Raw genomic sequence first — 15980 nt, forward strand, 5'->3', positions numbered from 1 at the left:
TGTGACTCAGTGGTCACCATGGTTACCAATTTGGCGTTTTTTTTTGTCTAATTGAGGGGAGGGGTTTGGGTTACACAGTGTATAAAGTCACTCTTGTTTGTTAAACACATTGTCTGAGGAAGGGGATTTTTTGTCCTCGAAACGTCACAATTTTGCAGTAAATTATTTCACTAAAAAGACCAGCGAGTGCAAGTTTGTTTCTTCTTTCTATATTGATTTTTACTAGCACCCTGGCAGTTGTCATTAAGTGAGAGTGCACATCTTTGCTACTGTTATATATATATATATATATATATACACATACACACACATATATGTGGTTTGTATTTTTATGCATTGAGAAACATGTACATTAAGATTCTGTAGTCTTAAATAAAAAAAAATATTGAAAAATTAAGGTATTATAGTAATTTATAAGAAAATTGCGATTAAATCGCAAAAATTTTTTGCCCATATCGCCCAGCCCTACCTCCGTCGAGGCAAAAGTATCAAATTTGTAGAATTTGGAAAAAGTATGCAAAGAGGACCAAGTTGCTGCCTTGTAAATCTGTTCCACAGAAGCTTCATTTTTGAAAGCCCAAGAAGAGGAGACAGCCCTATTGGAATGAGCCGTAATTCTCTCAGGAGGCTGTTGACCAGCAGTCTCATAAGCAAAACGAATCATACTTCTTAACCAGAGGGAAAGAGTAGTAGAAGTGGCCTTCTGACCCTTACGCTTTCCAGAGAAAACAACAAACAGGGCAGAAGATTGCTGAAAATCTTAAGTAGATTGCAAGTAAAATTTTAGAGCACGCACAACATCCAAGTTATGCAAAAGACATTCTTTATGAGAAGAAGGATTATGACAAAAAGAAGGAACAACAATTTCCTGATTAATGTTTGGATCCGACACCACCTTAGGGAGAAACCCCAATTTAGTACGGAGGACCGCCTTATCTGCATGAAAAATAAGGTAAGGGGAATCGCACTGCATAGCTGAAAGCTCAGAAACTCTGCGAGCGGAAGAAATAGCAAGAAGAAACAAAACCTTCCAAGATAACAATTTTGCATCAACAACATTCATCAGCTCAAATGGAGCCTGCTGCAAAACTTTAAAGGGACATTAAACCCAAATTTTTTCTCTCATTATTCAGATAGAGAATACAACTTTAAACAACATTCTAATTTACTTCTATTATCTAATTTGCTTCATTCTTTAGATATCCTTTGTTTAAGAAAAAGCAATGCACATGGGTGAGCCAATCACACGAGGCATCTATGAGCCGCCACCTATCAGCAGCTTCTGAGCCTATCTAGATATGCTTTTCAGCAAAGGATATCAAGAGAATGAAGCACATTAGATAATAGAAGTAAATTAGAAAGTTGTTTAAAATTACATGTTCTTTCTAAATCATGAAAGAAAAAAATTGTGGTTTAATGTCCTTTTAAGAACTAGGTTAAGGCTCCAAGTAGGAGCAATGGGTTTAAACACAGGCCTGATTCTGACCAAGGCCTGAACAAAAGCTTGAACATCTGGTAATTCTGCCAGATGTTTTTGCAATAGGATAGACAGAGCAGAAATCTGACCTCTCAGAGTACTGACTGACAAACCTTTCTCCAGGCCATCCTGAAGAAAAGATAAAATTCAGGGAATCCTCACCCGAGCCAAGAAAAACCTTTAGCTTCTCACCAAAAAAAAGTTTTTACGCCATATCTTATGGTAAATCCTACGAGTAACAGGTTTACGAGCCTGAAGCATAGTATCAATGACTGTCTATGAAAAACCATGTCTAGACAGGACTAGACATTCAATCTCCAAGCAGTCAGCTTCAGAGAATCTAGATTTTGATGGAGGAATTGACCCTGAATGAGAATGTCCTTCCTTAGAGGTAACTTCGAAGGTGGAAGAGATGACATCTTCACCAGATCCGCGAACCAGGTCCTGCGAGGCCAGGAAGGAGCTATGAGATTCACAGAAGCTCTCTCCTGTTTGATACGAACAATGACTCGTGGAAGGAGAGCAAACGGAGGAAACAGGTATGTTAGACTGAAATCCCAAGGGACCGCCAGAGCATCTATCAGGGCAGCCTGAGGATCTCTTGACCTTGAACCGTACTTTGGAAGCTTGGCGTTTTGACGAGACGCCATCAGATCCAACTCCGGAGCCCCCCACCTGAGGGTTATCCTGGAGAACACTTCCGGATGGAGAGCCCACTCCCCGAGATGAAAAGCCTGTTCAGAAAATCCGCCTCCCAATTGTCCACTCCTGGAATGTGGATGGCAGATAGGAGACAATCGTGAGCTTCCGCCCACTACAGAATGCGAGTCACCTCCTTCATGGCCAAGAAACTCTGAGTTCCTCCCTGGTGCTTGATGTAAGCCACTAAAGTGATGTTGACCGACTGGAATCTGATAAACGGGACTAAAGATAATTGAGGCCAAGCCGTCAAATCATTGAAGATTGCTCTCAACTCCAAGATGTTTATGGGAAGAGAAGACTCTTCCCGAAACCACAGGCCCTGAGCTTTCAGAGAAGCCCAAACAGCTCCCCAGCCTGACAGGCTGGCGTCCCGAGTCACACCAGGAAAGTCTCAGGAAGCAAGTGCCCTGAGACAGGTGTTCCTGTGAAATCCACCATGAGAAAGAGTCTCTTGTTAGGGGGTCAAGAATTATCCTCTATGATAAATCTGAATGGTCTCTGTTCCATTGACGGAGCATGCAAAGCTGCAGCGGTTGCAGATGGAACCGAGCAAAAGGAATGATGTCCATGGAAGCCACCATCAGACCAATCACCTCCTTTCCAGATTCACCTTCCACCCATGGGAACGTAGAAAAGACAACATCATCTCTGTATGAGATTTTGCTAGTTTAAAAGAGGACGTCTGAACCAAGATGTTGTCTAGATAAGACGGTACTGCAATTCCCTGGGATCTGATCACTGCCAATAGGGCTCCCAGGACCTTTGTGAATATTCTGGGAGCCGTGGCAAGACCAAACGGAAGGGCAATAAACTGGAAATGCTTGTCCAGAAAGGAAAACCTTAGAAACTGGTGATGATCCCTGTGAATGGGAACATGTAAGTAAACGTCCTTCAGTTCTATAATCGTCATGAACTGACCTTCCTGGACCTATGGAACAAATAGTTTCCATCTTGAAGGACAGAACACTGAGGAATTTGTTGACACTTGATCTAGGATGGGACAAAAAGTTCCCTCCTTTTTGGGAACCACAAATAGATTTGAATAGAATCCTATACCTTGTTCCTTTAGAGGGACTGGTACAATAACTCCCATGGAGGTCCTTTACGCAATTAAAGAAGCCCTCCCTCTTTACCTGGTTTGAGGATAATCTTGACAGGAGAAATCTGCCCTTTGGAGGGCAAGACTTGAATCCCATTCTGTAACCCTGGGATACTATGTTCACAGCCCATGGATCTGGGACATTGGGTATCCAAGCCTGTTGAAAAAGAGAATGCCTGCCCCCAACCTGATCCAAACTTGGATCGGGGGCGAACCCTTCATGCTGATTTAGAGTCAGCGGAAGGCTTTTTGTTTTCCCTTGTTCCAGGGCTGGTTGGATTTCCAAGCGGACCTGTTTGGATATCCAAGTGGACCTGGATTGGTCTGGTTTGGATGAGGACAACTTCTGCCTCTTAAAGTTGCGTATGGGACGAAAATTAGAAGTCTGTCGACCCCTAGGTCTATTCTTCTTGTCCTGAGGTAGGAAAGATCCCGTTCCACCCATAATCTCTAAAATGATTTCCGCCAGACCAGGTTCAAACACAGTTTTACCCTTATAAGGTAAAGATAAAAGCTTGGCCTTTGAGGAAACATCAGACGACCAAGATTTTAACCACAGAGCTCTGCGGGCTAGCACAGTGAACTAGACATCTTAGCTCCCAGTCTAATTATCTGCATATTGGCATCACAGATAAAGGTATTGGCCGGTTTAAGAGCTTTGATCGTATCTTGGATCTCCTCTACCGTAGTTTCCTCTGAAATAAGATCAGACAAGTCATTGCACCAATAAGATGCTGTTCCCGCAACCGTGGCGATACTCGCTGCAGGTTGCCACTGTAATCCTTGATGGATGTACATCTTTTTTTAAGTAAGCCTCTAGCTTCTGATCCATTGGATCCTTAAAAGAGCAACTATCCTCTATAGGAATGGTAGTTCTCTTAGCAAGAGTAGAAATAGTTCCTTCTACTTTAGGCACAGTGCGCCATGATTCACGAATAAAGTCAGCAACAGGAAACATCGTTTGAAAAACAGGGGAAGGGGAAAAAGGAACCCCTCGCTTATCCCATTCCTGAGCTATAATTTCAGACATCTTCCTTGGAACAGGAAAAACCTCCTCAGAAGATGGAGAATCACAAACTCTATCCAGTTTAGAAGACTTCAAGGGGTTGACAACAACAGAGGGTTCAAAGTCGTCCAAAGTAGTTAGAACCTCCTTCAGTAGTAACCGGAGGTGTTTAAGCTTAAATCTAAAGTTTACCTCTTCAGATTCTAAAGATCTTTCCGCTAAAGTGTCAGAGTCTGAGATCTCACCTTCAGAAGCTGCTGAAGTATTTTCCTCATCAGACAATTGAGAAAAATTGACTAATGCAGACTTAGAGGGGTCAGAAAAATTACTTGCAGGCAAATGTTTAGATTTCCTCTTACGCTTACCCGAAGAAGGGAAAGCTGACAAAGCCGCTGATGGCTCAAAAGGGAGACTTTTTTCTTTAAATTTTATAGTTTTTGCTAAACATGAGGAACAAAACTGCATTGGTAGGGCAATCTGGTTCTCTAAACATAGCAAACATTTATCCAGAGAGATAGGCTGATCCTGTTCTGAGTCCATAGCTCAAAAGAACAGGTCCCACTAGTAATAACAATAATGATGTTCAAAGACCAAAATAAAAAATACAAATTAATTTTTTAATGAGAAATACAATGTTTAAGTGGGGAGGTAAACATGAAATTATGAAAAACTCAACTTCAGACAAGTTATCTGAAGCTCCTACCAGAACGGAGATATAAACCCACTAGTAAGAAGAAGCTGTGTACTTCCAGCTAAACAACTCAACTGAAGTCACTCCGATCTGCAAGAAAAAATGTTTTTTCATCTACTTAACTGCAAAGGGCTCCAATGCACATATATGTATACATGTGTATATATGTCTGTAAATACATATATAAACAGCACAGATACGTCATGATGAAGCTGCATTAAAAGTGCCCGAGCGGCGAAACACGTAAAGCGTTTCAAACTTATACTCGGTGAGGCCAGTGGTGTTTCACTAAGATAGCAATGGATGAGCAGAAGTCAATGACAATACAGCTAAAGAGTTTATGAGGAACAGACAACGTAGCAGACAGTGTTTCAAACAAAAAACAACTACTGAAGCACATTACACTGGATTGTGGATGAGATCGTTCATAGGATGCCTCTAGGTGAGGACTTTGTATACTCTTGAAAAAACATAATTTATGCTTACCTGATAAATTCCTTTCTCCTGTAGTGTGGTCAGTCCACGGGTCATCATTACTTGTGGGATATTTGCTCCTCCCCAACAGGAAGTGCAAGAGGATCACCCAGCAGAGCTGCTATATAGCTCCTCCCCTCTATGTCACACCCAGTCATTCGACCGAGAACCAACGAGAAAGGAGAAGCTAAAGGGTGCAGTGGTGACTGGAGTATAATTTAAAAATTTAGACCTGCCATAAAAAACAGGGCGGGCCGTGGACTGACCACACTACAGGAGAAAGGAATTTATCAGGTAAGCATAAATTATGTTTTCTCCTGTTAAGTGTGGTCAGTCCACGGGTCATCATTACTTGTAGGATACCAATACCAAAGCTAAAGTACACGGATGACGGGAGGGACAGGCAGGATCTTTATACGGAAGGAACCACTGCCTGAAGAACCTTTCTCCCAAAAACAGCCTCCGAAGAAGCAAAAGTGTCAAATTTGTAAAATTTGGAAAACGTATGAAGCGAAGACCAAGTTGCAGCCTTGCAAATCTGTTCAACAGAGGCCTCATTCTTAAAGGCCCAAGTGGAAGCCACAGCTCTAGTGGAATGAGCTGTAATTCTTTCAGGAGGCTGCTGTCCAGCAGTCTCATAAGCTAAACGTATTATGCTACGAAGCCAAAAAGAGAGAGAGGTAGCAGAAGCTTTTTGACCTCTCCTCTGACCAGAATAAACGACAAACAGGGAAGACGTTTGTCGAAAATCTTTAGTTGCCTGTAAATAAAATTTCAGGGCACGAACTACATCCAGATTGTGTAGAAGTCGTTCCTTCTTTGAAGAAGGATTTGGACACAAGGATGGAACAACAATCTCTTGATTGATATTCCTGTTAGTGACCACCTTAGGTAAGAACCCAGGTTTAGTACGCAGAACTACCTTGTCTGAATGAAAAATCAGATAAGGAGAATCACAATGTAAGGCTGATAACTCAGAGACTCTTCGAGCCGAGGAAATAGCCATTAAAAACAGAACTTTCCAAGATAACAATTTTATATCAATGGAATGAAGGGGTTCAAACGGAACACCCTGTAAAACGTTAAGAACTAGGTTTAAACTCCATGGCGGAGCAACAGTTTTAAACACAGGCTTAATCCTGGCCAAAGCCTGACAAAAAGCCTGAACGTCTGGAACCTCTGATAGACGTTTGTGTAACAGAATGGACAGAGCTGAGATCTGTCCCTTTAAGGAACTAGCGGATAAACCCTTTTCTAAACCTTCTTGTAGAAAAGACAATATCCTAGGAATCCTAACCTTACTCCAAGAGTAACCTTTGGATTCGCACCAATATAGGTATTTACGCCATATTTTATGGTAAATCTTTCTGGTAACAGGCTTCCTAGCCTGTATTAAGATATCAATTACTGACTCAGAAAATCCACGTTTTGATAAAATCAAGCGTTCAATTTCCAGGCAGTCAGCTTCAGAGAAATTAGATTTTGATGTTTGAAGGGACCCTGAATCAGAAGGTCCTGTCTCAGAGGCAGAGACCAAGGTGGACAGGATGACATGTCCACTAGATCTGCATACCAGGTCCTGCGTGGCCACGCAGGCGCTATTAGAATCACCGATGCTCTCTCCTGTTTGATCCTGGCAATCAATCGAGGAAGCATCGGAAAGGGTGGAAACACATAAGCCCTCCCGAAGGTCCAAGGTGCTGTCAAAGCATCTACCAGGACCGCTCCCGGATCCCTGGATCTGGACCCGTAACAAGGAAGCTTGGCGTTCTGTCGAGACGCCATGAGATCTATTTCTGGTTTGCCCCAACGTCGAAGTATTTGGGCAAAGACCTCCAGATGAAGTTCCCACTCCCCCGGATGAAAAGTCTGACGACTTAGGAAATCCGCCTCCCAGTTCTCCACTCCCGGGATGTGGATTGCTGATATGTGGCAAGAGTGAGACTCTGCCCAGTGAATTATCTTTGATACTTCCATCATCGCTAGGGAGCTTCTTGTCCCTCCTTGATGGTTGATGTAAGCTACAGTCGTGATGTTGTCCGACTGAAACCTGATGAACCCCCGAGTTGTTAACTGGGGCCAAGCCAGAAGGGCATTGAGAACTGCTCTCAATTCCAGAATGTTTATTGGAAGGAGACTCTCCTCCTGAGTCCATGATCCCTGAGCCTTCAGAGAATTCCAGACAGCGCCCCAACCTAGCAGGCTGGCGTCTGTTGTTACAATTGTCCAATCTGGCCTGCTGAATGGCATCCCCCTGGACAGATGTGGCTGAGAAAGCCACCATAGAAGAGAATTTCTGGTCTCTTGATCCAGATTCAGAGTAGGGGACAAATCTGAGTAATCCCCATTCCACTGACTTAGCATGCACAATTGCAGCGGTCTGAGATGTAGGCGTGCAAAGGGTACTATGTCCATTGCCGCTACCATTAAGCCGATCACCTCCATGCATTGAGCCACTGACGGGTGTTGAATGGAATGAAGGACACGGCAAGCATTTTGAAGCTTTGTTAACCTATCTTCTGTCAGGTAGATCTTCATTTCTACAGAATCTATAAGAGTCCCCAAGAAGGGAACTCTTGTGAGTGGAAAGAGAGAACTCTTCTTTTCGTTCACCTTCCACCCATGCGACCTTAGAAATGCCAGTACTAACTCTGTATGAGACTTGGCAGTTTGAAAGCTTGAAGCTTGTATCAGAATGTCGTCTAGGTACGGAGCTACCGAAATTCCTCGCGGTCTTAGCACCGCCAGAAGAGCACCCAGAACCTTTGTGAAGATTCTTGGAGCCGTAGCCAATCCGAATGGAAGAGCTACAAACTGGTAATGCCTGTCTAGGAAGGCAAACCTTAGATACCGGTAATGATCTCTGTGAATCGGTATGTGAAGGTAAGCATCCTTTAAATCCACTGTGGTCATGTACTGACCCTTTTGGATCATGGGTAGAATTGTCCGAATAGTTTCCATTTTGAACGATGGAACTCTTAGGAACTTGTTTAGGATCTTTAAATCCAAGATTGGTCTGAAGGTTCCTTCTTTCTTGGGAACCACAAACAGATTTGAGTAAAACCCCTGTCCGTGTTCCGACCGCGGAACCGGATGGATCACTCCCATTAGTAAAAGATCTTGTACACAGCGTAGAAACGCCTCTTTCTTTATTTGGTTTGTTGACAACCTTGACAGATGGAATCTCCCTTTTGGGGGAGAGGATTTGAAGTCCAGAAGATATCCCTGAGATATGATCTCTAACGCCCAGGGATCCTGGACATCTCTTGCCCAAGCCTGGGCGAAGAGAGAAAGTCTGCCCCCCACTAGATCCGTTCCCGGATCGGGGGCCCTCAATTCATGCTGTCTTAGGGGCAGCAGCAGGTTTTCTGGCCTGCTTGCCCTTGTTCCAGGACTGGTTAGGTCTCCAGCCTTGTCTGTAGCGAGCAACAGCTCCTTCCTGTTTTGGTGCAGAGGAAGTTGATGCTGCTCCTGCCTTGAAATTACGAAAGGAACGAAAATTAGACTGTCTAGCCCTAGGTTTGGCTCTGTCTTGAGGCAGGGCATGGCCTTTACCTCCTGTAATGTCAGCGATAATTTCTTTCAAACCGGGCCCGAATAGGGTCTGCCCTTTGAAAGGTATGTTAAGTAACTTAGATTTAGAAGTAACGTCAGCTGACCAGGATTTTAGCCACAGTGCTCTGCGTGCCTGAATGGCGAATCCGGAATTCTTAGCCGTAAGTTTAGTTAAATGTACTACGGCATCTGAAACAAATGAATTAGCTAGCTTAAGTGTTTTAAGCCTGTTTGAAATCTCCTCTATAGTTATTGAGTCAAGAGTCTCTTCCAGGGACTCGGACCAAAAAGCGGCCGCGGCCGTGACAGACGCAATACATGCAAGGGGTTGCAATATAAAACCTTGTTGAACAAACATTTTCTTAAGGTAACCCTCTAATTTTTTATCCATTGGATCTGAAAAGGCACAGCTATCCTCCACCGGGATAGTGGTACGCTTAGCCAGAGTAGAAACCGCTCCCTCCACCTTAGGGATCGTCTGCCATAAGTCCCGAGTGGTGGCGTCTATTGGAAACATTTTTCTAAATACAGGAGGGGGGGGGGAAAAGGGTACACCGGGCCTATCCCACTCCTTAGTAATTATCTCTGTAAGCCTCTTAGGTATAGGAAATATGTCAGTACTCGCCGGTACCGCATAGTATCTATCCAGCCTACATAATTTCTCTGGGATTGCAACGGTGTTACAATCATTCAGAGCCGCTAATACCTCCCCTAGCAGTACGCGGAGGTTTTCAAGCTTAAACTTAAAATTAGAAGTGTCTGAATCCACTCTATTGGGATCAGAACCGTCACCTGCAGATTGAAGCTCTCCGTCCTCATGTTCCGCATACTGTGACGCAGTATCTGACATGGCCCTATTATTATCAGCGCACTCTGTTCTCACCCCAGAGTGGTCACGCTTCCCTCTAAGTTCTGGTAATTTAGACAAAACTTCAGTCATAACATTAGCCATGTCCTGCAATGTGATTTGTAATGGCCGCCCTGAAGTACCCGGCGTTACAATATCACGCACCTCCCGAGCGGGAGATGCAGGTACTGACACGTGAGGGGAGTTAGTCGGCATAACTTTCCTCTCGTTGTCTGGTGAATGATGTTCAATTTGTACCGATTGACTTTTATTTAAAGTAGCATCAATGCAATTAGTACATACATTTCTATTGGGCTCCACTTTGGCTTTAGCACATATAGCACAGAGATATTCCTCTGAGTCAGACATGTTTAACACACTAGCAATTAAACCAGCAAACTTGGAAATACTTTTCAATTCAATTTACAAATAATATGAAAAAAACGTACTGTGCCTTTAAGAAGCACAGAAAAGTTATGACAGTTGAGTAACAATAAACCGGATAAACTATAAAATCAAATTCTTTCCAGTAAAAATACAATTTTAGCAAAGGATTGCCCCCATTAGTAATGGATAACTAACCCTTTAATAGCAGAAAAAATGTACAGAATATAACGTTTTTTTATCACAGTCAAAGCACAATCTCACAGGTCTGCTGTGAGTGATTACCTCCCTCAAAATAACTTTTGAAGACCCTTGAGCTCTGTAGAGACGAACCGGATCATGCAGGGAAGAAAAACAGACTTGTGACAGAATTTCTGATGCGTAGTAAAAGCGCCAAATTAAACCCCTCCCCCTCACACACAACAGTGAGGGAGATCAGTAAACTGTCTTAAATTAAATAAAATGCCCGCCAAGTGGATAAAAATAGTGCCCAAAACAATTTTTCACCCAGTACCTCAGAAAATTAAACGATTTAACATGCCAGTAAAACGTTTAACATCAAATAAATGAATTGTCATAGAAAGCCTGTTGCTAGTTGTTCTCACTGCAAGATAGGCTAAAGTTTTATGCATACAGTATTATCCCAGAGAAGTGCCATTCCCCAGAATACTGAAGTGTAAATATACATACATGACAGCCTGATACCAGTTGCTACTACTGCATTTAAGGCTGAACTTACATTATATAGGTATTGGCAGTATTTTCTCAGTCAATTCCATTCCTCGGAAAATAATATGCTGCTACATACCTCTTTGCAGGTGAACCTGCCCGCTGTCCCCTGATCTGAAGTTTACCTCACTCCTCAGATGGCCGAGAACAGCACAATGATCTTAACTACTCCGGCTAAAATCATCCAAAAACTCAGGTAGATTCTTCTTCAAATTCTCCCTGAGAACGAACAACACACTCCGGTGCTGTTTTAAAATAACAAACTTTTGATTGAAGTTATAAAAACTAAGTATAATCACCACAGTCCTCTCACACATCCTATCTATTAGTTGGGTGCAAGAGAATGACTGGGTGTGACGTAGAGGGGAGGAGCTATATAGCAGCTCTGCTGGGTGATCCTCTTGCACTTCCTGTTGGGGAGGAGCAAATATCCCACAAGTAATGATGACCCGTGGACTGACCACACTTAACAGGAGAAATTATCCTTATATCTGCTTAGTTTATGCTGTTATAATATTGCTGTCAAAGGATGTCTGTGAGCTCTACTTTGCACTACTAACTTATACATATGGCTGCCTGCTTCTATTTTGGATGTTGCTGCTTATGAGGGACACTCAAGTCAAAATTAGACTGTAATGATTCAGATAGAGCAGTAATTTTTAAACAACTTTCCAATTTACTTCTATTAAACTGTGCACATTCTTTTTATATTTACACTTTTTGAGTCACCAGTTCCTACTGAGCATGTGCATAAATTAACAGAATGTATGTATATGCATTTGTCATTGGCCGAAGTTGTCACTTGATACAGGAGTGGAAATAGACAGAACTTTGAAATTTGTCCAAAAAAAATAATCTACTAATCATTTGAAGTTCAGACTAAGTGCTATTGCATTGTCTTTTTATCATTCATTTGTTTATTATGCAAATCTACTTTATTCACTGGTCCTTTAAGCTTTATGGATTCCAAGATGTATGGCATTATTAACTACAATTCAGCTTTATATGGATGTGTGTGTATTTTTTAATTAGGATGCATATGCAAGTTTCTAACAGCTTGCTGTTTTGGTCACTGCATATTGACATACAGTGATATTACAAGAGACCATATGCAGGAGACGATTCCAAGCTTTTTACCACTAACTCTTTGTATGTTTTGAACTATTTTTCTAGAGGCCACTAGCTATTTTTATTTTAAGGTGGTATCACTTTGGTTACAGGATAAATTATATCTGTATATCATGGTTTTGTATTAAATATGATTTTATATATATATGAACTGCAACAACTAATCAATAATAATCGATTATGAAAATAGTTGTCAACGAATCTCATAATCGATTAGTTTACAATTAGTTGGTCTGTGCACAACACCAGCTGCTTCACTCCAAAGAGGTCCTGCACATGGTATTGTGTTTTATGGTTATGTCCTTAGCCTAAAGGACGTCTAGAGCCGTCTACTTTTCCCTTTTTCAGGACAGTATAAGTTTACAACTACCCCTGGCTTATGTGCAACCCAGATATAAGTCATCATTTGTATTGTTTATATTAAATCAGGTGATTTGGGACTATGCTTTGCATGATATAGTGTCGAGCTTGCTTTTTACACCTAGCCCCTAGATTGATGGGAGTTATTTTAATTGATGTGCACTATTATCTGTTTGCACAAGTATTTGCTTGGTATTGCTGATTATATTTACTTTATAAATAAATGTGTAAGGCTTTGTCCTGTTATTGATATATAGTCCTTAGCGCTTTTGATTTGTTTTTTATTGTTTTTTTTTTTTTTTTTAATATTTTTAATAAATTATGATAATATGTACCAGATTCAACCTTTATAAGTATATATCTGTTATTTTTAGAGCGGACTATATATTTTCCCCTAGCCTTATAGCTGGTTATTTACCATTGCATATAGATATTCACCATATTTTTAATGTTAGAATGAAGTCAAGGGTTACTTTATTGAGAGGCCCCTTGCCAAGGTGGAAAACACTGCATTGGTGAAGAGCTAACAAAGATAAATATCCCACTTTGGTGAAATTGGCAAAACCCTACTTATGCATCTCAAGCACCTCAACACCATCTGAGTGCCTCTTCTCTGCTGCAGGAAATATAGCTGCAAAAAGAGAACCAACCTTAGCCAGAAGCATGTGAACATGTTGAGATGTTTGCATTTCAATGCAAAGTTTCTGAAAGAGTGAATAACAGAATGTTATTAACAGTGATAGTCTAACTCTTTCTATTTCTACCTCTTTTCAAACAGTTTGCGGTTTTGTTTTACTTATTTATAAAACTGTGCTCTGCTGCTTAAAAATTGGACAAACAGTTGTGTTAATGTAAAGTTTTAGTCTGAAGTTTATATTTGTAACACTCAGTATGTGGATTGTATTTAAAATATTGGAAACAATTATTGATTCTTTTTTTATCCGATTAGTCGATTATGAAAATAATTGTTAGTTGCAGCCCTTTATATATATATATATATATATATATATACACACACACACATATATATGTATATATATATATGTATGTATATATATATATATGTATATATATATATATATACATACATATATATATATACATACATATATATATATATATATATACATATATACATATATATATATATATATATATATATATATATATATATATATATATATATACACACACACACACACATATATATACACACACACACATACATACTGTATATACATGCTCTCATACACATATAATATATATATATATATATACATATATATATATATATATATATATATTACACACACACACATATATACATATTTAAAGATGTATTCTAAATAACAAAAGAAAAATGCTAAGCAGTTCCTATCCTGCACTAACCAATCCCTAATAAAAATATATGGAATATACTCCCTAACTAGTGACAAAAACTCCACAGCAGTATAATTGAAATTGTCCACTAATACTGAATAACATCATTACACTGAAGGTGATTCATGAATGGAGTAGCCTAAAGTTGGGACACATACCCGCATACAGTTGGCTCACGAAGTTTTGACTTAAAGTACAGAGAGGAGCACCCTAGGATGGCAAATCGCATATGCGAGACTAACAGGTATATCTAGGAGGTGTGGCACCGCGATAGTGGGACTCTCTAGAAACTGCAAGTATTTCCGCTACGGCGGAGCATGCTTATAAAATACACAGTGTTTATGTTGTTTTTAAACAAATTACCGTAACCATTCTGCGGGATTTTCAAGGTCAGCTTTACCTACATGAAGGGATTGCTATTAAATTATCCTGTGAATATTCAGGCTAACTCTGTTGATCTATTCATATTATGCTTGGAACAAATTAACATTGGATATCATTTCTCCATCATAGCATTGGAACTCTGATGTTACCTGTGCAACTAACAGGCGTTTATTATTAATTATTTTCTTGAGCATATATTGTACATTTATGTTTTATTATTTTTGTAAATGATTTTCTTTAAGGGGATTTTGTTAATCATAGTGCACTATGATAGGAGATTTTGATATATTCCAATTCAATATGGTTATATATTGCAGTTTGTGATCTCTAATAAATGCTGAAATTTAGGGCTGCAACAACTAATCGGTAAGTTTGATCATAAAAATAGTTGTCAACAAATCTCATTATCAATTAGGTGGTCAGCGATTAGTTGGTCAGTTGCACAGCACCAGCTGCTTTAATCTGATGATCTACTGCAACTAAGAGTGTGCAAAAAAAAATTGAATTTATTAATTTTTTAAATCTTTTTTCTATCCGATTAATCGGACAATAATCATCCGATTAATCGGATAGAAAAAAAAATAAAAATGTTTGCACAATACTATGTGCAGGAGTTCATCGGATTGAAGCAGCTGGTGCTGTCCAATTAACCAACTAATCGCTGACCACCTAATTGATAATGAGATTCTTTGACAAATATTTTAATGATCAATCTTACCGATTAGTTGTTGCAGCCCTACATTTATACCCCTTTTCCTTCAGTGTAATGATGTTATTCAGTATTGGTGGACAATTTCAATTATACTGCTGTGGAGTTTTTGTCACTAGTTAAGGAGTATATTCCATATATATTTTTTAGGGATTGGTTAGTGCAGGATAGGAACTGCTTAGCATTTTTCTTTTGTTATTTAGAATTTAATCTTACTCTTTTCCCCTTGCACCGGTGATCTGTTTTCTACTTTAAAATCAGATCACTGTCACTAGCCCTTTTATAGTTAACACTGGACGTGCTGACAACACCCCATTTTTTTCTTTTTAAAGATGTATATGTATGTATCTCTAAGTTAAAGCCCTTTGCCTACCTTTTTTTTTTCTAACGCGATCGCATTTTTTACTTTCAATTCGTAATACCGGCGGTAAGCCCGACGAGTGCAAACACCTGCGATACACCCTTTTTTCACTTGCGTAACTGTTAACGCGCCACTCATAATCTGGCCCTTATTTGGGAAAGCTTCAGCCTCTGATGTATACACACGCAATTATGAAAGGAAAAAAAAAAATCTGTCTCCTACGTTTTTTGGTTTAAAAAGCACTGCCTTACCTTTTCTGCTGTGTGGGAAGTGAAGAGAGAACTGCGGTAAATATTTACATTGAGTTAGAACGGAACAGTGACACCTATAGGTAGAAATGAAAAGTGCAGGCACATATTTTATTTTAACTGGCACTGCTCTGTTCTTTCTGCAGACAGGATACATCTTCTGCTATGACATCGCAGATTGCAGCATGTTCTGCCTTGGGAATAATTCCATTCAAAACTGAAATGCACTCACATCATTTATAATTTTGTCTGGAATATCCCTTAAAAAAAAATGAAACAATACTTACTTATGCTTAGCTTTGATGTGCATCTGCAAACCACTCCTGCTTGAAGCTCGATGACCACACTCTTCACAGACCAGAAGCTTCTCCCCACGATGTTTGAAAGCTTCATGCAACTGAAGTTCAGTCCGTGAAAAGAAGCATTTCCCACAGGTAGGGCACTGC

At 40.2% G+C, this 15980-nt stretch overlaps 1 protein-coding gene across 2 annotated transcripts in view; it reads right to left on the reverse strand.

The window, feature by feature from the left end:
- The window catches only part of LOC128638435 (telomere zinc finger-associated protein), a 93175-nt gene that overhangs the window by 26950 nt on the left and 50245 nt on the right, over nucleotides 1-15980 (reverse strand). For both annotated transcript variants that reach the window (XM_053690385.1, XM_053690386.1), the window contains one exon: nucleotides 15822-15976. In XM_053690385.1, coding sequence (XP_053546360.1) covers nucleotides 15822-15976 — 155 coding nt within the window. The remainder of the gene's footprint in view (nucleotides 1-15821; nucleotides 15977-15980) is intronic.

The sequence above is a fragment of the Bombina bombina genome, chromosome 8, assembly GCF_027579735.1.
Source record: "Bombina bombina isolate aBomBom1 chromosome 8, aBomBom1.pri, whole genome shotgun sequence".
NCBI lineage: Eukaryota > Metazoa > Chordata > Amphibia > Anura > Bombinatoridae > Bombina > Bombina bombina.